Source organism: Convolutriloba macropyga, chromosome 7, assembly GCF_964194025.1.
Source record: "Convolutriloba macropyga chromosome 7, txConMacr16.3, whole genome shotgun sequence".
NCBI classification, from domain to species: domain Eukaryota; kingdom Metazoa; phylum Xenacoelomorpha; order Acoela; family Convolutidae; genus Convolutriloba; species Convolutriloba macropyga.
The window spans coordinates 35,847,177-35,874,138 of record NC_134474.1 but is presented as its reverse complement, the minus strand read 5'-3'; the positions used below and the strand labels follow the sequence as shown (position 1 = coordinate 35,874,138).

General features: G+C 36.1%; 1 protein-coding gene across 4 annotated transcripts in view; it reads right to left on the bottom strand.

Moving 5' to 3' along the window:
• LOC142342817 (alpha-N-acetylgalactosaminide alpha-2,6-sialyltransferase 5-like) overlaps positions 1–26,323 on the bottom strand; it is a 35,539-nt gene extending 9,216 nt beyond the window's left edge. The window contains exons 1-4 of one of the 4 annotated variants that reach the window (XM_075394409.1): positions 26,186–26,323; positions 8,613–9,138; positions 8,038–8,173; positions 3,916–3,984 (exon numbers count right to left, since the gene is read on the bottom strand). In XM_075394409.1, coding sequence (XP_075250524.1) covers positions 3,916–3,984; positions 8,038–8,173; positions 8,613–9,114 — 707 coding nt within the window. In that variant the 5' untranslated portion in view covers positions 9,115–9,138; positions 26,186–26,323. The other 3 variants (XM_075394411.1, XM_075394412.1, XM_075394410.1) reach the window with 3 other exon arrangements.
• Positions 26,324–26,962: the final 639 nt, after the last annotated feature.

Here is a 26,962-nt window from a genome sequence, read left to right as displayed (position 1 = left end):
AGCTTTTTCTCTATTGGTTTCGCTATTGTCTATGTCTCGCATTTATAGCAGGCGATGGGAAAGATCACTTCGAGATTTTATCCTTATGTTCTTGTTACATAGGACACTCATGTCATTGAAAATAGCTTTCGCAGTAGCGATCTTTTCTTTCACGTCTCTGTCGTCATTTCCATCGCATTAGATTGTTGATCCCAAGTACATGAAACTTCACACTAACGTTATTCTTTCTTCATAGACATTCCGGTTCTGTTAACCATCACTTGTGTCTTAAAGCGTTGTGCCACGGGGTACTTTTCACTCTGCAAGTTTACTGTATCAAGTGCTTGGAGACCGCTTTCCGTTTCAGCTATCAAAACGTTGTCGTCTTCATACCTGAGGTTGTTGATGATTGTGCCACAGGATGCCCGGCATATTTTCGATGGCTGCAAGGATCCTTTCGCTGTACAGGGAGAAAAAATCGGGCGAGCACACGCAACCATGTCGCACTCCCTGTTCAACTTTTAGCTCTTCCGATAGATTGTCTTGAATCTTTACTCTTGCCGTTTGCGTATAATATACTTGGATAATTCTGAAATCTTTTTCGTCCACAAGCACTTCGTCAAGGATGTGGATTACTTCGTTGTGTTTCACATGGTCAATGCCTTCTGACAGTAAATGAAGCACACGTAGACGTCACTTGAACTTGAAGCGCCCTCTCTATAATCGCCTTCAGGGCAAATCTGCATTTCTAGCGCCTCGGTCAGGCATAGAACCGTACTGAGCATCGGCAATTTGAGAGTGGATAACCGTTTTCATTCAAGATAATTTTAAGTAGTAGTTTGCGGCTGTGACTTATAAAACTTACGGTTCTGTAGATTCCAATCGCGAGTGCATTGTTTGTTTTTGGCAGAGGTATGAAGGTGACGCATTTACACTGCTTAAGTATTTCACCGCTCTCAAAGACCATATTGAGCAACGACGTCAAAAGACAAGCCACGGTCTCCCAACAGTTTCAAAAACTCAATGCTATTTTTATTTTTTCCAGAGCTTGGATAACTTCTGTTTCCAAACTTATTTGTTTGTTCTTCCAGGGTCACTGTACAGCTGACCAGTGTACTTCGCCCATCTTTGAAAAATATCCTCCCGCTCTGCATATCAAGCCATCATCATTTCTCAGACCTTTTAAGTTCCGGCTAGATTTCTTTCTGCCTGCTATTTTGCTGATCTTCTGATGTGCTTCCAAAGGATTCGCGAGATAATTATTTTGAATTTCTGAGCCTTCTCTGTTAACATATTCCTCCTTGGTTGAATTACACATCTTTCTGATTTTACAATTGAGGGGGACATCTTGGTATTTCAACCTCATTTGCTTTCTTACATGCAATTCCTCGTTCCTCATTCAGGGCTTGTGCTTTCTGGGTTTCAATTTCGGTATTTTTTCCGCCGCCAACTTCATAGTTCTAACTATATCTTTGAACTTATTTTCATTTCGAATATTTGCCCAGTTCTTTTTGAAGTCTTCCATGGTCTGATAATCACACACCGTGCCCAGTCGATTTTATCCGTTCTTACTGTTTTAGGTGACTTAAACTGGTACCGAAGCCTGTACTTTACAATAAGAGGGTTATGATCACTTACGCAGTGCAGTCTGCACGTGGTTCACAATATGAATCTAGGATATTAAACCTATTGGACGTCATTATGAAATCGATTTGATTTCTGGAGTATCCATCTGGGCTTCTCCAGGTCCATTTCTTGTTTTATGATTTCTTGAACAGTGCATTGCATAAGCACAATTTGTTGGATTGGCACCATTCAATTAATCTGTCACCTCGTTCCTTTTTTATGTACTCTCCGCTTTCGCATTTAAATCTCGCATAATGAAAACAGTCTCATTATGTTTGGTATTTCTCTCTGCTGCTTCAACATTTTCATGGAAGGTCTCAATCTCTGAGTCGTACTTGTCACTCGTGGGTGCATAGCATTGTTAAAATGCAAATGTCCTGGTTTGTTCTTTTGATCTTTAGCAGCATCACTCGATTAAAATCGCCCCAGCGCTCCGTACCATTGGAGCTAAACATGGGTCCACAATAATACTGACACCTCTTGTGCTGCAACTGTTTCCGGAGTATTCGATGTCTAAGAGCTGCTCAACCACTTAAAACCCTCCAAGCTTCACTTCCGTTTTCTGTTTTGGAGATGCGTGAAAAATTCACTAAAGAAGTGAAATCAATAGAATGTTCTAGAAGAAAAAGGTGAAGCAAAAATTTTGCATTAAAAAGGCACGCATATTTAGAATAATTGCTTCAAAGTTCATTCAAGAGCAATTGAACAAATTTCAAGAATCGTACCAAATCGTCAAAAAACGGTTATCTATAAGAAGGATTCTCTCATAAACACTTTTCAAAGCCGAAAAATCATTCACTCCACGTAGCGTTTGAGCAAAAAAACTTCTTTCGCTAAGAAATAATAAGTTCACACGGAAGTTGTTACGCATTTCGCTTTTAGGTCAAAACGCAGCCTGAACAAAAATTAATTATAAAAAACTCAAGAAAACCAAAACACCGCTTCGAGTCGTAAAAAACAGAGGAGGCTGAAAATAACCATAGCTACTACTTTGGCGATTAGAAAAAAATCAGGTACAAGTTGAAGAGTTGTTGTCAGACAATATTGGATTTAGATTATAGGCTCAATAGTCTGGTAGAGTGATGTCGACAAAAAATGTCGATTTCCGATGCTAGTACTAATTTCATCTGTGCAGAGCAGGATGTACCACTAGATTTTATTAGAAATCTTACTGATATTCACTTCAGCAGCTTAAATTCCTAGTGAAATCAATTTAGAGCAAGAAAACTATCAGGACTTCACTCTGGCTATTTGTCAACAGGTGAATACCTGTGGTTAAAATGTGCGTGGGATGCGAGCAGATTTTATCATTTGAATTTCTCCGCTAACTTGATTTTGAGCTACCCTAAACATTTTAAAAGGTTCAGAACTTCAAGAACTTTCCGGATGATCATACTTTTCAACCAAAAGAGCCAGTTACAATTGTAAAAGAGGTAATCCATAGTATTTGTGAGACGATGCTCAGCCTAAAAACATGTAGACACACACTATACTTCTAGTATAATTGAAAGAATCAATTCAATTTAAGCGGTCAAAATTATCTAGCACGATTTAATAACAGCGTTAAAAAATGGCTTAATATGGTTGAACTTCACCTGAAAACAAAAAGCAGGCGCTCTATAATTGATACAAAAATCATTGACACTAATCAAGCCTAACTGATACTGTCAGTGAATGAATGAACTAGCACACTAAGAATTATTAACAATCATATACAAAGGTGCTTACATTTTTCCGGACCTGAAAATGAAATGTAATGTTAACCGATATAGATAGCTACAAACGGTATTAACATAAAATGACACGACTCAAATTATCCGACAACAAACACACACGTTATCTCTAAACCTATACATTTATCAGACCAGGAGATTGCGCCCCGTCCTTCACTGGTTTACCTTTAGCACGAAGTACATGTAATGCAGAAACAGTGGAACAATTATCGCTGACGGAGTTCGCAAGTAGCGTTCCCAAGCAAATCGACCTTTTTATCAATTTTAAATGAAATTTCTAAATATAATTTCATGTAATTACCAAAAGTCTGGCCCATTAAAAACGTTCTCAGAATTTGGAGCCAGAAGGATTGAGCATGTTGACTAGTGTTATCATTTTCCTGGTCGCAAAATGTCATTTCAATCATTTGTACGCATTAGACAAACAAGGATAACTTGAATTACCTAAAACTTTGCCTACCGTGTTAAAGAAGTAATCGTTTACATTAGTAACGAACATATATTAAAATTTTAACTAATGCAAAGGAAAGGAAAGTGGTAAGGGTAAACGGGAAGAAAAAATCAATGTGCAACTTACAATGGTGGATCCCAGACAACTACAGAGCCTTCACTTTTCTCTGATATCACTGACAGAATATCAGGACCGCTAAAACAGAAATAATCATTGCGTAAAAGGGGGAATCTAATAAACAGCGACTATTTCTGCAAGTATTAATAGGCGTCCCGAGTTTTCGCCCCTATTTGTTTAGCTCCCTATCATTTCACCCTTTATTGGTGGAATTTAATCCTTTATATAATTGGTACTAATAATGTTGGTACTATAATTATTAAGCTTTGCTTCCCGGGCGGGCCATGGCCATGCTTTATCGCTCGCTCCGCGGACTTGATATGAATCCATCACAAACGAACAAGGGATTAAGCAGGAGACCAGCCTGTAATGCCCACTGCTAATTTGCTGGGTGAAATGATATATTAAAATAAGCTAAATGAATCGGAGCGAAAAGTAGAACCGTACGGAACATTTTAGATAGAGATATCACTGCATTTAACAAAGTTCGGATCTGTAAGATGAATAGGCAATTTTTCAGAGAGCTATCAATCAACTTATTTGAGAAATTAAACGGGTACAGCACAATTTAACATGGTAAAAAATGGCGAGCGGTTTCTTCGAACCTATTACCACTTAAATAGTTGTAAATTTAGCCCCAATTTTATTGTTCCGACCCCACTTGTGGGGGGAGGAACTACATACTCAAATGGGTTTTTTTTTGTTCCGTGAATTTTGGCCGATCGATATATTCATCGTAGAGAAGAGTGAGTGGTATCATTAAAAAGCTCGTCTCGCGTAGAATTCGGAATTAAAAAGATTTTTTTGAATTTCGTGTTTTTTGAGGAATTATCGAGGTTTAAAGTTTTGCGTGAACACGTGAAGTTTGGCATGATTTTGTTCACTTTTTGTTCAAATTAAGCTATTTTCTATAAAAAAAATATCAATTCAAAATTACATTTTCTGCTATAAATGGAACATTCTTGTGATTCTAACAGACGAAAGGCCATAAAAGGGGTAGTTTTCGTCTCATAGTGATGTTTACTATAGAAAATCCTCGATTTTCATTTGAGAGCTGGATTTTTTAAAAACCTTTTCATGTTTTTTTTATTATTTTTTTTCAAGTCACTTGGAGACTAGTCACATTTATTATCCAGGTTGTGTTCCTGACAAACCTCATTTACCGTCAAGTAATGCCCAATAAACAAATAATTAGTTTTTAAGGAATCGGGCAATTTTTATGGCTCCGATTCTGAGTTTTATTAATTTTTTTTTTAATTTTGATTCTTTTTTTTTTGAGATTTTAATGAGATTTTGTAGCCCTATGACATAGATTCTTTGACTAGAATTGCAATACGCTTCCTAAAAAGCATTAAGCGAACCTATTTAGTAATTTGAGGGGACAGCTAATGGCTGTTAAGACTTGAAAAAAAATTTTCGAAAGAAAATTTTTTAACAAAATTTTCATTTTCTATTTGAAAGTTTACTAATTTTTCGGGGTCCTATGGCATAGACTCGATGACTAGAAAAACAATAGGCTTCCTAAGGAACAGTAAACGAACTACGTAGTAACTTGAGAGGACAGCTAATGACTGTTAAGACTTTAAAAATAGTTTTTCGGAGGAAAACTTTTTAATGAAATTTCGATTTACTTTTTGAATTTTTTTTATAAATTTTCGGAGTCCTTTCGCATTATTAGGGTTCAAAATAAGCCACAATGTAACATATTAAAACCCTGAAAGATATAGATTATCGTTTTAACGGCCTCGACACTTTCTTGAAGAAAGTAATTGAATTTTTTAATTTTGTCTTTAACTGTCATTTTTACTTTGTCATTTCGGTCGTATGAAATTTCCTTTATAGTGATAGGTTTTTTGGTCTTCATGGAAGAATAGTAGAGCCGATATTCTGATTTTATCAGATAGCTGATGGCTTTCCTGACTTTGAAAAGAATCGTTTTCCAAAACCAAAAAAAATTTAACTTCGCAATTTTCTTTTTATTTTTCTTTTTGTTACCTAATCTCTTTAGTTAGTTACAGCTCAAATATGACATGGTGGATGTCTGGGGAAGGTGTCAAAAGGAATTAGTGTCCTCAAATTTTTTTAAAAAAAGAATTCGTTATGACCTTACTGGCTTCGACACCGGTTTTTCACAAAAAAAATAAATTAATTTGATTTTTGTCATTTTTGACGTTCTTTTTGTAGACGTTAGACATATTCTGGATAACTGCAGGTCTCAAGAGGTTCCTATGGATGAATAAACGACCCTATTTGAACATATCATTATGTAATTAAAGACTTTTTTGACTTCTGATGTAATTTTGTTTCGAAAAAAATTAAAAGTATTACATAATTTTGCCCTTCTTTCGTTTTTGTCTACTTGTTACATAGTCTCACTAATGAATGACCACATACTACATTTTTGGTATATGAGGAAAGCGCAATCAAATATATTTTGAGGGCCAAAATATGGCTTGAAGGTTTTGACAGCGTTTTCCGGCAAGTTTCAATTAACTTTTTGTTTGTTGTTTTTTTTTGTTCTTTTTAGCCGCTTAAAAAATGAATAAGGTCAGGTCCCGATGCCCTTCTATAGAAGCATTGGTTATCGCACGCCTTTAGGATATTTTACTTGATTTTTAACGGTTTTCATTACTTTAAAGTTAAAAATTTAAAAAAAGAAAGCGAATTTTTTAACTTTACTGTTTTTGTTCTCTTTTGTCTAACTGTTACCAAACCTTTTTATGGACTGGTCCCATATCTTTTCTGGTGATTTTTAGGTTATTTTGTTCAGTCTTAGTTTTATCTGACGGTGTGTTGAATTTGTTATTAAGCTTGGTTTTTTAAAACGGACGTAAAATTCTTGATGTAATTAATGTTTGTTGTTGCTGTTGTTGTTTGATTTTGCTCTTCGTCTTGACTCGCTTTCTTAATATTGGCATATCACAGCAATCTAATGCATCAATTTTTACCCCACTGATTTGTTTGCTTTGGAGGCTATCTTATCGTTCATACATAATTTTTTTGAAAAATACTTGGGTTTTTTAGTTTTTTGGGATTCCAAAAGATAATTTTTGGGTTTTTCTATCTGTTCCTCATTTGGTAGACAATTATGCCAAAATTGTGGATGGGCGGGGTCGGAACCTTATGTGCCATCGCACATTACCGAGCCGCCTTGTTAACTCCAATATCAAACCACATTGTCATTATTTAATTTAATTTTAAGAATACTTGACAGGGTCAAACTGTAAGAACCGCCCTTCCGATCATGAATTATTTCTCCAAAACAGTTTCAGTGAATCGGATACTTGAAGTCTATTAAGGCGTAAGGATCTAAGAGAAGAATACCCTCCGGGTGTTACCAGTTTATCCCGTTTTTGAGGACGAAAAGTGCAACATTAACTGAAAAAATTGCCGGAACTGGAATGGCAGATTGTGAACATGCGGTGTTAAATTGTACAATCGGCATAAAAATCTTAGCACTGATGCATAGGTCAATCGAAATAGCCATGAATGTTGGCAAAAACGGTCTCAGACACTTTTCATAGAGTTCACTATTGTTAATGAGATTAAACTGATTTTTCATGCATTTGACGTATAAAAACATAACCGACTAAACGTCGGAAGAATTGCTCTTGAACGACTAGTGGGAGCTCTAATCAATTGCAGCCTGCTTCAGTCGGGGGGGGGGGGGGGTAGCCTAAATGGGACTAAGAAGTTCTATAGTGGGCTTCAAATAACCATATTAGAGGTTAACATATACCACTATTAAGATTTAAAGTAAAAAAATGACACCAGTTTCGGCGCACTTTTCATTTGACTTTTAGTATTAAATTGCCGCCAATTGAGTTCAGCTGCTTGAAATTGTGATTGAGAGAGAATTTTAGATCACGCGAAATGCAAAAAGTCAAGGGCGTAAAAGTCACTCTAAAAGTCAAAACCGTCAAGCGAAAATTTTGCATAAAAAAAGACACACACGTTTACAATAATTGCTATGAACTGCGTTCAAGAGCAATTAATAACGATAGCAATAAATAATGCTTGCATCCAAATAAGAGCATCAGGTTACTTTTGATGCTCCGCCTAAGAGCATGAAAAGGTTGACTTCATAATGTAAAATCAAATTCCAAAAAAAATAATCTCTTTCCCACTTACACTCTGAAATCATAAAGGGCATTGTGGGCAACCACGCGCAGAGTTGTCCTCCTCCCAACATCTCTCTCGAATCCTCGAGTAGGAGCATTGTTCATCCGAATTACACAATGATGACTGTCTATTGTAGCACCATAATCTGAACAAAACAACACAAAAATATTTTTGGTAGTTGACGTTATTTGGCGGTACTTCAGTTTTGACGTCAGAGAACAGAGTAGTTAATATGACAGCAGACTAATATCTTGATCAGTCAACTGAGGTCGATTTATTGTGAGAGGAACAAAGAACAGAAGACATCCAACACATGATAAATTGTAAGAACCGAAAAAATGATGAAAATTTTGGTACATTCAATGATAGTTTAATGTTAAACTTGGGGCACTAAATCATTCGTGGAAGGGGATCTCTTATAATCAATGAACACAACTCAAAACGCCCGACATTGTTATTATAAAGACCGCGCACGGATTTCCTGATAAAAGTTTCTATATTAAATTATTTCTATAATCAATGTTTTCAAATTTCTACGACTTCCGTTTTCAGAAACTCAAAAGAACGTAATAGAGAATTCTTACTTGAGTCAATTAAGCGTCCGGAAGAAAAGACAAGTGCACACGATTCACACCTTTCTTCTAACACTGTACTCGTATCATCCACATTCACGAAAGTCCGCATTCGGTAGTCGATGCACGAGTCATTCGTCAAATCTTTCACATTCTTTTGTAATCGCGATAGATGTTTAGACATTCCTTTAATATAATCAAACGATGACCAACAATCTCCATGCTTCAGTTTTCGATTTTCAATTCTGAAAGCTTTGAACTTTGGATATTCATCGTTGCACGGGTCGTATCGTCTCTCATTACCCGTTTTGTTTGAAAACTTGTAAACAAAGTCATCGCTTTCCTCTCGAAAATGCCGATGAGCTTCACAGCGTACAAACTTGACATCTTCATATCGATAAAGATAGAATTGATTCTTGCTGATAGCAATTGAACTTCGAAGGTAGAAATAAATGCATGCGAAAAGAGACAATAGCAGCAAAGTTTGATGTTTCGTGATGGTGACAAAAGCCATTTGACCCTGCTGAATGCAGCAATACTAAAACAGACAATTATAGGAGACTGGTTACAGTACAGAAAAACCTATTATTCTCGGTAAGCTGACAAATTAACACTAGCGTTCGGAACAAATTTAGCTCAAATCACTGCTTTAAACCGATTTATACGCCTAAACTTTACCTTATAAACCAGACTAACAAATATGGCTTTGCATCTTATTCTTGTGAATTCGGAAATAATCACCTACAAATCAGGTTTACACAGCTAACAAAAAGCTACGAACAATTTTACTCAAAGAACTGCACAATTAAATTTAAGCAGACAGCAAGCCAACACTTCAGAGTAACTTCAGATTTTCCAGGAACAAGAGAGAACGCGCGCTTATTTTTCTACTTAAAACAAACTAAACCAGAAAAAAGATAAAAGAAAAATGCTTTATTTACGTTAAATATTAGTTTAGAACTGCGGCGAGTCAAGCAGCCGATGAATAAGCAAGCCGAAGTTTGAAACAGGCGTGATGTAAGTCAAAATTAATTTTTAACAGCCTCAACTTAAATTGGCAATGGTAGGGCCGTTGAACGCGCTTCTTCACAGGAGAAGCGGTTTCTATCTGACAGCGCATGGGGGCGCATGCCCATGATCAGAGGTACACTGAGGCGAGTACTCATAATGCGCTTGAAAATGGCGTAATTTTAATCGGCGCGCAGTAAAACCAATTGGTATTAAATATCGATAATTACAATCTTAGGTTAGATTTTATGTCGGCTAACTTTTATTATAGATTGATTGTTTTCACCTGTTTAATATATAATCATTTTATTTAACATAAAAAACCTTCGTCTGCCGAGCTTTCTTTTATTTTTAAACTTGATTGGCTTTATTTTAATAATTATTCAATTTAGTAATATTTGAAGACCATTTCTGAGAAATATAACTAAAAAATTCAGGAAAAAGCAAGCCAAAAGAGAAAAATAAGATCCAAATGAAAGAAATGAGAGCCAAAAAATTATCACATCTTCAAGAAATGAGAGCCAAAAACATGTTCACATTTTCAAGAAATCAGATCCGAAAAATGATCACATCTGTAAACGGTCCGTAACCGTTTAGCCCCCCAATCCTTCCTCTTGTTATTTAGTTCAAATTTATTGAGTTCATATTCATAATCGATGTAAAAGTCATATCTCTAACTTTGATTTTCATGACTTTCAATGCCAAACCTTTTCATTCATTATCATACATGAGTTTCATCGTGCCACACTTAGCTTTGATCATAAATGCAGGTATAAACCACACCTTTGTAAGCTATTATTTAATAATCGGATCTTTTCCGTTTGTGCCCCCTCCCAGTACGTTATGCGCCCCCCAGTTACAGAGCACGTGCCATTACATAGTAAATCATTATGTAAAAATATGGCACGTGCGTCTGGGGGGTGCAAATAATATGCGCCCACTAAGCTGGGGGGCACAAACGGAAAAGATCCTAATAATCATACAAGCTTATAGAAGACCACACAGCAAAATAAACTCTTGAAAATAAGTCGTCTCTGAAAGCGGATCAGACTAAAGAAAAGATAACAAATTCTGGCGCGTCCTAGGTTTTAAAACCTAACCATCGACTCACAATACAGAGACAAAATTTCTGACCTGTAGTTTTTCACTTAACTTTAAAAAATCCCACCACCTAATTGAATTAAACGTGTTATAGATTTTTTCAATCTGATATTTTAAGCACTTCAAATTTATAGGCTGTCAGGTTTTCAAGTTACAGTACGATGACCTTCCCTATGCATCGTTCATTGCACTCCGAACATTATTATGCAGTCCGCTCAATGCAGTTCTCTAGTCCATGCGGCTAGACGTCCCACATTTGCTAATAAGATTGACTGGGGCCTGAGTGGGTGAGGCTTTCTCTTTTGAACCAACGCATAGGCCTCCGACGGGGATAGGCGAACATATTTATACATAGGTAGCAAAGCCTGATCTTTCTTAGATTATAGCACGTTCTAGTTCAGCTAAAACTCTCTGACTCCAAGTCTAGCGAAAGAGCATTAGAAAAATTAGGGTTTGATTAAGCCCTTCTTACAATCAAAAAGATACAATAGCTGATTCTGATTTACAATTTTCCACCTGCTGACACGCAAGTGCAAAAGTTGTGTTTCTAGAAACAAATTTTCTAAAGGTAAAACAGTATCCTCCCCAGGTTAGGGTGTTTCTCCGCGGCCGTGATCAGACAAAACCCTTCCCACAACGCAAAGCGTACATAAAATACTTTAATAAACAGCATTCAAGCAAGATTTGGTAAAACATAAGACAACCAAACCATTGCTAGCTGTCCACAACATAAATAGCATTCAAGTTATATTAGATACAAAAAAAACAATTAGTAAGCTTTCTAACAGCACTTTAAGTCCTAACTATAAGTGCAGTGACTCATAACACTCCTAGTTTTTTTGTGAATGTTATCGTGCAACCATAAACTAAGTAACCATTAACCAATGAGACAAGCCAAAGCCATATCAAGCAAAACCAAAACAAAGTCAACCTCAAGGCTCAACTCATGCAACTCTTGAAGTTCGGTCATTGAGTGGGAAGCAGCACAAGATCTACTCGAGGAACAGATGCAACAAACAGAAGCAGCAGCAGACCTCCAAGAGCTCGTTGACGAACTTCGACCGCAAAAAGCGGAGCTTGATCACGTGTAACGAACTCATAGAACAACAGTTGACACAAGAAGAGTTGGACACTGTGGCTGCAGAGTCTGCACGGAGAAATTGCAAATGGCTGAGAACCAAACAAAAAATTAGATTGCTTCATGGGTCAAACCATCAAATGTTATCTCTTCCGACACCTCGGAAGAACCCAACAAACCACGGAGCAAGGTTGTTTCAGGAACCAGACGTAAACAACCAAGCGGAATGAGACGTAGAACGCCAATGCAAAATGATGCAGGTGAAAACGCTGAGAGCTGGGATGAGGTTTTCAGTTCCGATGACCATGATGGCGTACCGTCCGTACCGTCATGTGATCTTCAAAAAAGAGAGAGCAAGTGTAGCAAAATACAATGCTCAGCAACAAAACCAAAAGAGAACAGTGAGATGCAGGAGCATTGCAGCCTCAGTGAAGATGCGAAACAGGTTCAGAGTTGCCCGATTTTTGATCTGAAAGTTCCAAATCAAGGTTTTGCTACCCTCAATATTTCAAGCGATCAACCATCAGACACTGTGTACTGGAATTCCGGTACAACACCTGGATTTCAACCTCGAGCAAAGCCTGACAATTTCACTTAACCTTTTGCAGACAATCACTATCTACGTGATCAGCAAAAGTCACGTCATTTGTTCGGTAGTCAAAAGGATCACTCATTCCCAGAGACGAACAAAATGATGAACGCTCCCAACGGAGAGATTAATCGAAACTTAAATTTCATGCCACAGTAGCTTTCTGAGCAACAGTTCCCAAAACTACCCCACAATTCTGAATGGACCAATCATCAAGTGATGATGAATGCTCTCAGTCTACCAATGATTAGTCTCGACCATTTCTCAGGCAACCCTTTGATGTGGCATCAATGGTACAGTTTTTTCAAGTCAACCATTCACGAAAATACAGCTCTTTCAACTGTTCAGAAAATGACATACTTGTAAAACTCTAACTCACAAAGCAAAAGACTTCATCTGTGGTTACGCTTACAACGGCGACTTCTATGAGGAGGCACTTCAGGAACTTATCAGAAAGTTTGGAAATCCACAGCATGTTGTGAGTGCGTTCCTCACACAACTTGAACAACTGCCTCAGACCAGAATGGATGATCCAAGCAGCTTTGTAGGTTTTGCATCCCTCCTCAGACGTTTGGTACAGACCTTTCGACTTCACCATTTTGCCATTTTGAATAGGACCTAAATGCTACTGCGGTAGTTAAAGTTGCCAAGGAAAAGTTGACAACACCAATGACAATTCGCTGGAATCAACATGTAAGGAGCATGAGAATAGAGCAACCCAATTTGGCTGATTTTGCAGACTGGATGAGCACATATGCAGAGGCTTGCAAGGATGTCTCTCACAAAGAACAGAACGGGTTGAACGGCTTTCCCAAGGCCAGAAAAACTCATAATTCTTCAAGCCAGCTGAAAATGTCAACTATGCTCTGGGGATCACAACCTTGGTAGCCGCAAAGAACACCTGAGCAAGTCTGTAGCTGACCGTCAGCAATTGGTGAGGCATCACAACTTGTGTGTCAATGGCTTGAAGAGCCATGAGAGTGGACTCTGTAAATCAAAAATTCGATGTCTTGTAGAGACGACTTCAGGACTTCGCAGAGAAGTGATTTCCAAGGAACGAGTAAATGGGGATTTCACCCAGGAACAACCCGGTGCAGTCAAACTACGGTAGAAACTTCAACCATATAACGTCTCAGCTTTCGTCAACAATCAGTAACACGCCAAATACCAACATCAGAAGGGGATCAATCAAAACAATTTCAACCCTCGTTATCCAAGCTATGGAAACAACAGCTTGCATCAAACTGCCAATCAGCAGCACAGCAATCCTTAGCAATGTAATGACAGAAGCAACACCCACTTTCAATAAGTGACCAGCAACGAACTAAATCATGGGTCAGCAAAACTTCAGCTAACAGTTTTATTTTCAAACTTGAAATCCAAATTTTTGTTTTCATGCAAAACTGTATAATGCAATAGCATTCTTAAACGCATTTTGAGTACATTTTCATTGACAAATAGTGGGGGGTCTTCAACATCTAAGAACCACCCTTTACACCATAAATACAATTCTCCAAAACAGTTTATGTAAATAGCTTACTCTGAGACTAGCTAGTTGAAAGGCTGTAAGTATATGTTAGAGTAATGTTCTTGGAAGCCTAAGACAACTAGAGCTCAAAGCCGAGGGCGCTTGCGCCCGAGGCTGAGCTTGAATTGTCGAATGCTTCTCAGAACTAAACTGTAACTTTAGACTTCAATTTGGCTGTTAAAAACTCAGAGAGAATTCAATTAAAATTTATAGTAACATTGCAATTCTCGAGCAGTGAATCAATCCCACAATTGAATAATCGTTCAAACCAAACAATATTTTTTTCTGAATTCCTTGATATTATTTTAGGAGCGAATGGATCGCAGAGGTCGTCAGCGGGCTCTGTTGTGTCACTCTCATTGTCACTCTTTATGGTTTTTAGAAAAATGATCAATTTATAAAAAATATTTTTCTATATTGGCTCAATTCTAGACCTTAGAAAAGTCCTCTTTTCCAAAGTTGTTATATTTTGTGACTGTTTCCCGTGTTCTACTATCTCCTTCAATTATCTTCGAAAAGTGTGTGCTTTGTCTCATGAGAAAAAATTGGGCTTCCAATAAAATTTTCCAAGAAACATGCCTTAAGGCTTCCAAGAAGTTTGCTCAGTTGATTGCTCATTTTATACCATTTTGTAAGGTTGAACTCTTCGAGACAAATATGAAAAGCGAGCGAAAAACTGTTTAAGTTGAAAGTCTAGTGTGATATGAAACCTGAAATCTTGAAAAAAAAGTGGGACGCATGAAAAAGTATGAAATAATGACTTCTTGCTTGATCAACTTTCAAAATTAGTGATCGAGCTTAACTTTATTGTTGATTTTCTTTGACAGCGAAATTGAGGTCTAAGAGCACTTAATGCTCGCTGGGCGCTGCCTATTTATCCCGATAATTTTTTAAACTAATCAAAGTCGCAGAGACAAGAAAACGGTGAAGCCGGATAGATATAAACACGTTAAACGCGCTCGAAGGTTTTCACATGCTTATGGTGTACTAACATGTCATCAAAGTTTAAACATTTTTCTATAGGTCAGATAGTAGGAGAAATAAGTCGGTAATAAAGCCAGTATCTTCAATGATGATGTGTTTAAGGTACGGAACAAAGATGCAATAAAGAAGCTGAACTCCGAAAAATGAACTGAGAAAAGAAATGCTAAGAGCATTATTCAAACATTTTCATTTCAGCTCACACAATTTTATTTGCTGCTTTGCAATATACTAGTCTGAAGGCGCCGTATATGTTTCTTTAGGGAGCAAAACCAATTAAAATAAACATCTGTTCTTCATAATTGAATTTTAGATTGATCAACAGCAAACAGACACTCGCTCCCCAAACATAAAAAGTAGAAACGATAGCAATTGAGATTTTTTGGATATAAACCTTTGTTGATCATCCATTAATGCCCGCAGCTTTGAACAAAAATATTACTTCCCATTAGAAAATTGATATATAATAATTATGCTTTGCAACGGGTGTAAAATTTCAGGTGGTGCATTCTAACAAAAAGTCGACTGTGAACATGTTTCAAAGTTCAAGAGATTAAAAGTGACAGACGGCTCCAACCCCTCTTGAGAGGCAGAACTGAGTAACTCTTTGGAAATAACAATTTTTGAAATACAGGTTACAACTAATCCTGTTTTTGAGGGCAAAAGTCAAACGGGTAAATTTGTAAATGTTCGTAAATGAATGCAGTGCAGAATCAGTCCAATAAATTTTATGAGCAATTAAAAACAGAAGTCAGATTGACGCACGTGAAAATATTCTCTCCAAAAATTTGTGCAAACACCAATTTCTCAGTCCACTTTAAACATATTTAGAAACAATTTAACGCCGTTAATCCATTTTAACTCCCGTTGCTACTCTAGCGTGACTAAAACCATTACTCTAGTTGGACTTCTCATTGACGTGAAAAAGTCAAAACATAACCGACTAACGTCGGACGAACTGTTCTCGGACGACCGGTTGGCTTCATCAGTAGCTAACCACGGTTTAGTGAGGCTAGCTTTAGATTAATTGAAGGGGCGTACTGTGAGCCCACCGGGAGTGCAAAAGTGGATTGGGGTGACTGATGTGGGGGCGGTGGGTGCGTGGGGGTGTGGGATCAATTTCTAAGAACCGCTCTTCACACCATAAGTATAAGTCTCCAAAACAGTTACTGTTAATCGCCTACTTGAAGACTAGTGGGCTGAACGGCTCAAAGAAATTATGCTAACTTGTGCTACCTCTTTATCCCATTTCAGAAGATGAAAGTCAATTGGGCCAGAAGAGCGAAAAATTGCATAAAAAGACAGAGGATTAATATATTTGCTACAAATTGGTTTTGAGAGCAATTAACAGTGATTTCCTAAAAAGTGCATGTTATCATTTACGATAAAAACATTTCTACAAAAATTCATCGATAATGAGGATCAGAGATTATGACATTACGCCACATAACAGCAGCTGAAGTGCGGCATCAACAAAGAGAGAGAGAGAGAGAGAGAGAGAAAACGTGAACGAGAAAGAAGGAAAGAAACCCTAACCGACAGAGAGAGATAGGAATATTTTCTTTGATGGAATTCGACTCTGCAATTTCTAGTTTTCTAGCCTTGTTAGTAAATAAATTATAAAGAAAAAAGTCAAAATTACAAACAGAAGTTTTCAACTTCGAAGTAACAAAATTCAAAACCATTTTTTGTTTGGAAAGTTCTTTCGTTTTGGAAATAATGGAAAATTTCAACAAAATCTGGAATCTTGCTAAAGTTCAAGATATTAATATCTTAAGAAATATGTCATTGTCTCAAGAGACTATGCAGTATCCCTGTTTCAAGCCTGAAAGAGTTTCACCGGCTCAAAGATCAATACACTTAGAACATGATAAACATTTTCCAAAAATTTTAAAAATTACTAGAACTGGAGTCATCAAAAAATGTTGATCACCATTTTGAACTTTGGAAACTATGCAGCAGCTTTTTATCAAACCTTGGAGGAGGTCCCAGGGCCCCTGTTACCGGCAAAATACAAAAACATGGAAAAATATGCAAAACTTTAAAAAATGCTTCAAGTCAATATATTAAAATCTACAAAACATTCCAGTACTTCTATAAACTTTTCAGTAACATATTATCTAACCCTAGAGATAAATCCACGGCTATTTAGGCTAAAAAAACCCAATAAATGACAAAAAACTTGTGCTAAAACTTGTGATTTTAAAAAGTTGAAACCTTAACCATGACAAACAAAAACTTTTCCAGTAACTTATTACCAAACCCTAACGGAGGTTTTCTGAACCCTGAGGCTCTATAAACCTGAATAATGACTACGTGCCAAAAAATTGAAAAATTGTCAACAAAAAGTTAAAATTCGTGATGCTGAAATCCTGCAAGACATTCCATTACATGTAGAAATTAAACCTATTTTCAAAACCTAGAGGAGGCTCCTTAGCTTTTGAGGCTAAAAAACCTGAAAAAACGACAATTTCAAACATTTTGAAAAACAAAGCTTCATAAAAATTGCTAAAATTTGTGACATTAAAAGTTGCTTGACACCTAGGGCTAAAAAATATCAAAACGTCAAAAATTTTCAAAAGCTTGGAAAAATTGTGCAAAATAGTATTAAATTGCGTGATTTAGCAACCGGTTGTTCCTCAGTAGCTAAAAACGGGCGGAGGGGTGGGGGTTACCCCGACGGCTGATGGTGGGGTAACAGCGCGCGGGGGGTGGGGCAAAAGTGGGGGGGGGGCAAACCTATAATAAAAATTATTATTATTATAGTTTAGGCACCATTTAAATACTCAAAAGTGCTACAAAATAAAACATTCAGAATTAAAAAGTTTTCAGTGACTTTCTATAATTTAGCTTATCTGGTATTAGCTTCAATTCAAATGGCAGTCTGTTCCATTCATGCGGAATTGCATGGCTGAAAGACCTTTTTCCAAAGTTAGTTTTAAGGAGAAATTTGAAGGTTGTATAAACACTAGCACCTTGGAACTTTATCATTGCGAGATCCTTGGAAGCCTAAGACAACTAGAGCTCAAAGCCGAGGGCGCTTGCGCCCGAGGCTGAGCTTGAATTGTCGAATGCTTCTCAGAACTAAACTGTAACTTTAGACTTCAATTTGGCTGTTAAAAACTCAGAGAGAATTCAATTAAAATTTATAGTAACATTGCAATTCTCGAGCAGTGAATCAATCCCACAATTGAATAATCGTTCAAACCAAATAATATTTTTTTCTGAATTCCTTGATATTATTTTAGGAGCGAATGGATCGCAGAGGTCGTCAGCGGGCTCTGTTGTGTCACTCTCATTGTCACTCTTTATGGTTTTTAGAAAAATGATCAATTTATAAAAAATATTTTTCTATATTGGCTCAATTCTAGACCTTAAAAAAGTCCTCTTTTCCAAAGTTGTTATATTTTGTGACTGTTTCCCGTGTTCTACTATCTCCTTCAATTATCTTCGAAAAGTGTGTGCTTTGTCTCATGAGAAAAAATTGGGCTTCCAATAAAATTTTCCAAGAAACATGCCTTAAGGCTTCCAAGAAGTTTGCTCAGTTGATTGCTCATTTTATACCATTTTGTAAGGTTGAACTCTTCGAGACAAATATGAAAAGCGAGCGAAAAACTGTTTAAGTTGAAAGTCTAGTGTGATATGAAACCTGAAATCTTGAAAAAAAAGTGGGACGCATGAAAAAGTATGAAATAATGACTTCTTGCTTGATCAATTTTCAAAATTAGTGATCGAGCCTAACTTTATTGTTGATTTTCTTTGACAGCGAAATTGAGGTCTAAGAGCACTTAATGCTCGCTGGGCGCTGCCTTTTTATCCCGATAATTTTTTAAACTAATCAAAGTCGCAGAGACAAGAAAACGGTGAAGCCGGATAGATATAAACACGTTAAACGCGCTCGAAGGTTTTCACATGCTTATGGTGTACTAACATGTCATCAAAGTTTAAACATTTTTCTATAGGTCAGATAGTAGGAGAAATAAGTCGGTAATAAAGCCAGTATCTTCAATGATGATGTGTTTAAGGTACGGAACAAAGATGCAATAAAGAAGCTGAACTCCGAAAAATGAACTGAGAAAAGAAATGCTAAGAGCATTATTCAAACATTTTCATTTCAGTTCACACAATTTTATTTGCTGCTTTGCAATATACTAGTCTGAAGGCGCCGTATATGTTTCTTTAGGGAGCAAAACCAATTAAAATAAACATCTGTTCTTCATAATTGAATTTTAGATTGATCAACAGCAAACAGACACTCGCTCCCCAAACATAAAAAGTAGAAACGATAGCAATTGAGATTTTTTGGATATAAACCTTTGTTGATCATCCATTAATGCCCGCAGCTTTGAACAAAAATATTACTTCCCATTAGAAAATTGATATATAATAATTATGCTTTGCAACGGGTGTAAAATTTCAAGTGGTGCATTCTAACAAAAAGTCGACTGTGAACATGTTTCAAAGTTCAAGAGATTAAAAGTGACAGACGGCTCCAACCCCTCTTGAGAGGCAGAACTGAGTAACTCTTTGGAAATAACAATTTTTGAAATACAGGTTACAACTAATCCTGTTTTTGAGGGCAAAAGTCAAACGGGTAAATTTGTAAATGTTCGTAAATGAATGCAGTGCAGAATCAGTCCAATAAATTTTATGAGCAATTAAAAACAGAAGTCAGATTGACGCACGTGAAAATATTCTCTCCAAAAATTTGTGCAAACACCAATTTCTCAGTCCACTTTAAACATATTTAGAAACAATTTAACGCCGTTAATCCATTTTAACTCCCGTTGCTACTCTAGCGTGACTAAAACCATTACTCTAGTTGGACTTCTCATTGACGTGAAAAAGTCAAAACATAACCGACTAACGTCGGACGAACTGTTCTCGGACGACCGGTTGGCTTCATCAGTAGCTAACCACGGTTTAGTGAGGCTAGCTTTAGATTAATTGAAGGGGCGTACTGTGAGCCCACCGGGAGTGCAAAAGTGGATTGGGGGGACTGGTGTGGGGGCGGTGGGTGCGTTGGGGTGTGGGATCAAATTCTAAGAACCGCTCTTCACACCATAAGTATAAGTCTCCAAAACAGTTACTGTTAATCGCCTACTTGAAGACTAGTGGGCTGAACGGCTCTAAGAAATTATGCTAACTTGTGCTACCTCTTTATCCCATTTGAGAAGATGAAAGTCAATTGGGCCAGACGAGCGAAAAATTGCATAAAAAGACAGAGGATTAATATATTTGCTACAAATTGGTTTTGAGAGCAATTAACAGTGATTTCCTAAAAAGTGCATGTTATCATTTACGATAAAAACATTTCTACAAAAATTCATCGATAATGAGGATCAGAGATTATGACATTACGCCACATAACAGCAGCTGAAGTGCGGCATCAACAAAGAGAGAGAGAGAGAGAGAGAGAAAACGTGAACGAGAAAGAAGGAAAGAAACCCTAACCGACAGAGAGAGATAGGAATATTTTCTTTGATGGAATTCGACTCTGCAATTTCTAGTTTTCTAGCCTTGTTAGTAAATAAATTATAAAGAAAAAAGTCAAAATTACAAACAGAAGTTTTCAACTTCGAAGTAACAAAATTCAAAACCATTTTTTGTTTGGAAAGTTCTTTCGTTTTGGAAATAATGGAAAATTTCAACAAAATCTGGAATCTTGCTAAAGTTCAAGATATTAATATCTTAAGAAATATGTCATTGTCTCAAGAGACTATGCAGTATCCCTGTTTCAAGCCTGAAAGAGTTTCACCGGCTCAAAGATCAATACACTTGGAACATGATAAACATTTTCCAAAAATTTTAAAAATTACTAGAACTGGAGTCATCAAAAAATGTTGATCACCATTTTGAACTTTGGAAACTATGCAGCAGCTTTTTATCAAACCTTGGAGGAGGTCCCAGGGCCCCTGTTACCGGCAAAATACAAAAACATGGAAAAATATGCAAAACTTTAAAAAATGCTTCAAGTCAATATATTAAAATCTACAAAACATTCCAGTACTTCTATAAACTTTTCAGTAACATATTATCTAACCCTAGAGATAAATCCACGGCTATTTAGGCTAAAAAAACCCAATAAATGACAAAAAACTTGTGCTAAAACTTGTGATTTTAAAAAGTTGAAACTTTAACCATGACAAACAAAAACTTTTCCAGTAACTTATTACCAAACCCTAACGGAGGTTTTCTGAACCCTGAGGCTCTATAAACCTGAATAATGACTACGTGCCAAAAAATTGAAAAATTGTCAACAAAAAGTTAAAATTCGTGATGCTGAAATCCTGCAAGACATTCCATTACATGTAGAAACTAAACCTATTTTCAAAACCTAGAGGAGGCTCCTTAGCTTTTGAGGCTAAAAAACCTGAAAAAACGACAATTTCAAACATTTTGAAAAACAAAGCTTCATAAAAATTGCTAAAATTTGTGACATTAAAAGTTGCTTGACACCTAGGGCTAAAAAATATCAAAACGTCAAAAATTTTCAAGAGCTTGGAAAAATTGTGCAAAATAGTATTAAATTGCGTGTTTTTAGCAACCGGTTGTTCCTCAGTAGCTAAAAACGGGCGGAGGGGTGGGGGTTACCCCGACGGCTGATGGTGGGGTAACAGCGCGCGGGGGGTGGGGCAAAAGTGGGGGGGGGGGGCAAACCTATAATAAAAATTATTATTATTATAGTTTAGGCACCATTTAAATACTCAAAAGTGCTACAAAATAAAACATTCAGAATTAAAAAGTTTTCAGTGACTTTCTATAATTTAGCTTATCTGGTATTAGCTTCAATTCAAATGGCAGTCTGTTCCATTCATGCGGAATTGCATGGCTGAAAGACCTTTTTCCAAAGTTAGTTTTAAGGAGAAATTTGAAGGTTGTATAAACACTAGCACCTTGGAACTTTATCATTGCGAGACACAAGAGAGCTAAGATACCCTGGAACTCGTTGAGGTTGATGAATTAGGAGATGGCCAAAAATAAAATTTTGAACAACACACGTTTCTGCACAGGCAACCAGGGTAGCTGCTTGATGAATCTTGGAGTTGGTGTTCCGGGTGACAGTCGAAATATCAGCCTGCATGCACAATTGATCATCCGTTTTAACTTCCCATGAAGTACAGCAGGTGATCCACAATAAAGTGAGTTGCAGTAGTCAGGCCGCGAAATAATCATAACTCTTACCAACTCTATCAGGACATCCCTGTCAACTATGTCTCTGATAGAATAGATCTTCCGTAGCATATAGTAGCAGGCAGAAGTAACTGAACTGATTTGCTTTGTACATAAAAGTTTGTCATCCAAAATGAAGCCAAGAAATTTCACATAAGTTGAAAATTTGGAATCCATAGGGAGTTTTAGATCAGCAATGAAACATTTTTTTTTCACTACTTTCATAAATTTTGTTTTACTAGTATTTAATTTGTTGGGCGCCACGAAACCATTTCTGCAAGGTGTTAATAGTCAAATCAAATTTCTCCTGAGTCACCGTTTCCTCATAGACAAAGTAAATAACGGTATCATCCGCATAGAAATGATAGTTTATTTGCAGCTGTTTAAATATGAGCTCTAATGGCAGCAAAGAACAGGAGAAGAGCAGGGGATCTTCAACCTCTAAGAACCAACGTTCACACTAAAAGTATAAGTCTCCAAAACAGTTTGAGCTGAAATGAAACAGAGCTGAAAGGCTCTAAGAGCACTTAATGCCTGCTGGGCGCTACCTGTTATCCCGTTTTTGAGGACGAAAAGTCAAAAACGTCCGACGAAAACTCGGTCAAATGAAAAATCGCACAAAAAAGACCGACCGGACTAATATAATTGCTACAAATTTCGTTTGAGAGCAATTAAATACACGTTAGAGTATAAATACGATTCAAAGTCTTTGAATTGTAAAAAAAATCCAGCAAAGGCCAATAATAGCCCCAGCTATCGCTTTGGGGCTATTAAAAAAATAAACTCGTACATAAGAAACAGATATCTATTTGAGAAAAACCACAATGTCCGAAAACGTTTGGCAATTTCATATTACCGCCTAACCAACACTTCTCAGATGTAGTAGAAGACCGATAAAAAAGTATATTGAAATCATGCTTTTAAATCCAATACCAAAAAGAGAGTTTATAATTACTGTGATAAACGAAGGCCAGATTCATCACAGGCAGAACTTCCAGATGCCTTCAAAACAACTCAATGTTGTTTATATTCTGCATCAATGTTTCCATTTAACAAGTTTTCTATCGGCTATTTGTGTTTGTCTTGAATCAGCGAAATTTGGTTCATTATTTGGATTTTACAATCCATTCTAGAAGGATAAAATGTTATTTTATACTGATCGGTATCTCAATGAGAAAAAATGGAACTCCTCAAATACTGTAGAACTCATAGAATTTTGAAGGCTAACTTTTCATATGAACTGCAGATTTCAGAGAATTATTGAAAAAATTTCCCTGTTTTGCAAATTAATCACTCATTTTGAGACTCTTCAAATCTTAGAATCCATTACTTCTTGATTTGAATGACACTTTTTTAAATTATGAGATCAATGAGAAGTATAATTTCAAAAAAAGAATTAAAAAGGTCTTGCCTTGTTCTTAGTTTTTTTTTGGTTTTCAAAAAATGGGAACCGGTGATTTTTTTAGCCTTCGCATCCAATAATCCTCAGTTTTGTTAAGTCTCGTAATTAACAAAACTCATATGCTTCTGGAACAGATAAGTTGAAGGTTATTGATATATTGTTGAAAAAAAAGGAAGTTAAAGGATTTTCCCTTAAATTTAGTTTTTAAAATTGAAAGCCTTTTTTTTAGTTTTTCCAATCACGTGATACATAAACTCTTTTTTTGAAAAATTTAACCTATTCATAAACTAGAAACTATTCTGAGGTTCAAATTGACAATAAAATTCTGAAAAATAGATAGAATAATTCCATACTTATTTTTTGATCTTTAACACCTTTAATTTGGTGATTTCTAAAAATCATGATCTATTTTCATTATTGAAACTACTCATTTTTCAGACGAAATGACTGTAATGGTTACTTCAACAGGAATAACAAAACTCAATTCAATCGAAACCGTTTTATTCATAATTGCTCGCATTACCATAAACCCAATTTTGACTGGCTGACTTTGCTATTTAATATAATGGATTTGTGAATCAAGAGATAATCACTTTGAAGTTAACACTAAAATCAGTGAACTAATTTAGGCAAAATTTTTTGTTTTCGAGAACAAATTTTAGGGTTCCTTTTACTCCTATTTAGAGAATACTGACTTTTCTGAATACTTCGGTATTTATTAAATCATGAAAAGGAAAAATTTGCAAGTTATTTTTAATCCAGGGAAAAAAAGAGGGGAATTCAATTTCATTATATTTTTTGTTTTAAAATTTTTCCCTCTAGCATTTCTTTGTGATAAAGTGGATCTATTTCTCAGTCATTTTAGCTGAAGAAAGCACTAAATATTTAGAGAGAAACATTTTAAAAGTACTTAATAGAAAAAGACAAAAAAAAGCAAAATTGGCCGTCTATGTTATTCTTTAATTAAGAACAAAACAAGAAAACTTACTGATTTTTATGCTCAATTTTATGGTCAAACTTTTTTAGATTCAAAAATTTAAAACATACCAAGCAGATTGCCGGAAATAGCCAACACTGATTCCCATAACCCCGATTGGGATTAAATGAGAAAAACATGAAAATAGAGTAGTTCTGTAGTTGAACAAAATTTTGTTTCTTAACGGGATGATAGAGGAGCTAGTATCGATATCAATAAGCATAAGAAATGGTAACTAAGCCTTAAAAAAACACAGTTCTAGTAGCGGGCATAAAACATTGGGCTTTACAGGTTAAACCGAATTTTAATTCTGATTTCGTTTTGCCGCTGATTCTACAATATTTTGATATTAGTACTTAAGAAATCTAAACATTGAAAACTTAAACCGACTAATACCTTTGAGACAAAAAAATAAACCGAAACTTTGGAAGAATTGCTCCCGGAAAACAGGCAAAATTTAAATGAGTGCACAAAACAACACCATAGAGGTTTAAAACCGCAACCTCCGGGTTGGCAGCCTGACATCTTCAATAATAAGAGATGGTAGCTTTGCTAATCCAACGCTCATATTCGCCTATATTTAGCAACAAATTAATTCGAAAGGAAAGCAATTCAGATCAAGCAAAAACTGAAACAGGCGTTAAAAAGTCACTGGAAATCTACGAATGTTCTAAACGATGTACGACCATGTTCTGAACAACCAAGTCGTATTTTTGCCTAGCAAAACTCACACGCTTACAAAAATTGTTCTAAAATTTAATCGAGAGCAATCAAATAGAAAAATTTCCGAAGGAAAATTAGCTGACAACAAAAATGATAAGGTAACTGATAAAAAATTGTAGTGGGCTACTCAAAAACAACTATTGGCAAAAGATCTTTGGCGAATGATTAGTTTTCATATACTAATTGACTATTGTTGACAGAAAAACCAACAAAACAAATTCATAAAGAGAAAACTGGGGAAAGGAAATGAAAGACAAACATTATACAAAAAATAAAAAAGCAAAGGAAGAAAAAACCTGGAAAATAGAACTTAGTTTGTTTTTCCAGTGCAATGTACCTTGTCGTGCTTCCTGTGGCACCTTTTAGCAGCAACTCATAGAATAGCGCTAAATTAAAGATTGACCAAGAACAGCTATAGCGAGAAGCACAAAATCAGAGGACATTCAAAAACAAAAAATAAACAAAAATCGGCCAAATTTAATCAAAATTATTCAATTATAGGACACTACTACTAGGATAAATTATAGGTTGCACTGTAATCGAATTCTACTGGATCAAAGTTTTTTTGCCATTTTCCCTCTGTTCTTTTTAAAATATATTCATCCATTTTTGAAAAATTCTGAAACAATGACAATTTTCATGTAAAGTGTTCCGGATTCCCCCTATTGGCGCAAAACCTGTTATGTGAAACGTACTATGAAACAACAGCCACTCATCAATAAACCTGGCTATTTATTTTAGTGGAAACCGCAAAACTTGAATAAATGAATCATCTGAAACGTACTATGTAGCAACTCATGATTTCCAGCGGGAGTAAAAAAAAACGAATCAAAGGACAATATATGGTATAGCCAAAATCGGGTCTTTTACCACTTATGGTGTTTACGCTATTTTTGTTGGGTGGGTGGGGGCTGTAAAATGGTTAAAACATCGAGGCACTTTTTCCCAATATTATTAGGCCGACATTAAAAGCACTACAAATTAATCAAATTGCTATTGCTTTTAATGTGCGAAGCATCGGTTTACCTTTCAATGACGGAAGATTAATAAGCTTTGCAGTCTAGCAAACAATAACTCGGCGTAATCCGACACATAGTTTGAAGACGACAAATAAGGAAACAAAATCCAAACACAAAATTTCATCTGAAATGATACACCAGATTGAAAGACATTTATAAACATAACCGATTAACGTCGGGCGAATTGCTCTCAAACGACCGGCGAGCGGTTGGCATCGTAAACAGCTAGCCACGGTTTAGTGACCTCAGGGCACTACATCTTTATCCCGTTTCTGAAGACGAAAGTCAAATGGGTCAGACGAAAAATCGGCCAAGCGAAAAATTGCATAAAAGACAAACAGGGTTAATAAATTTCTACAAATTGCTTTTGAGAGAAATTAACAATGGTTTCCTGAAAAGTGCCTGTTAGATCAGTTATGACAAAAAATATTTCAACTATAACTCATTGATAATGAGGATTAGAGATGATGACATTACGCAAAGAAGACGGTGACATTACGCACGACATAAATATCTTAAGAACCAATTCATTGTCTCAAGAGACTCTCCGGTATCCCTGTTTCAAGCCGAAATAGATTCACAGGCTCATAAAGATCCATACACTTGGAACATACAAATTTTCCAAAAAATTGAAAAGTTTAAAGTTTATACAAAAATTACTAAAATTGGAATCATGAAAAATGTTGATCACCATCACATTAACTCTAGAAATTATGCAACAGCTTATTATCAAACCTTGGAGGAGGTTCGAGGGCCTCCGTTGCAGGAAAAAAATCAAAAACAT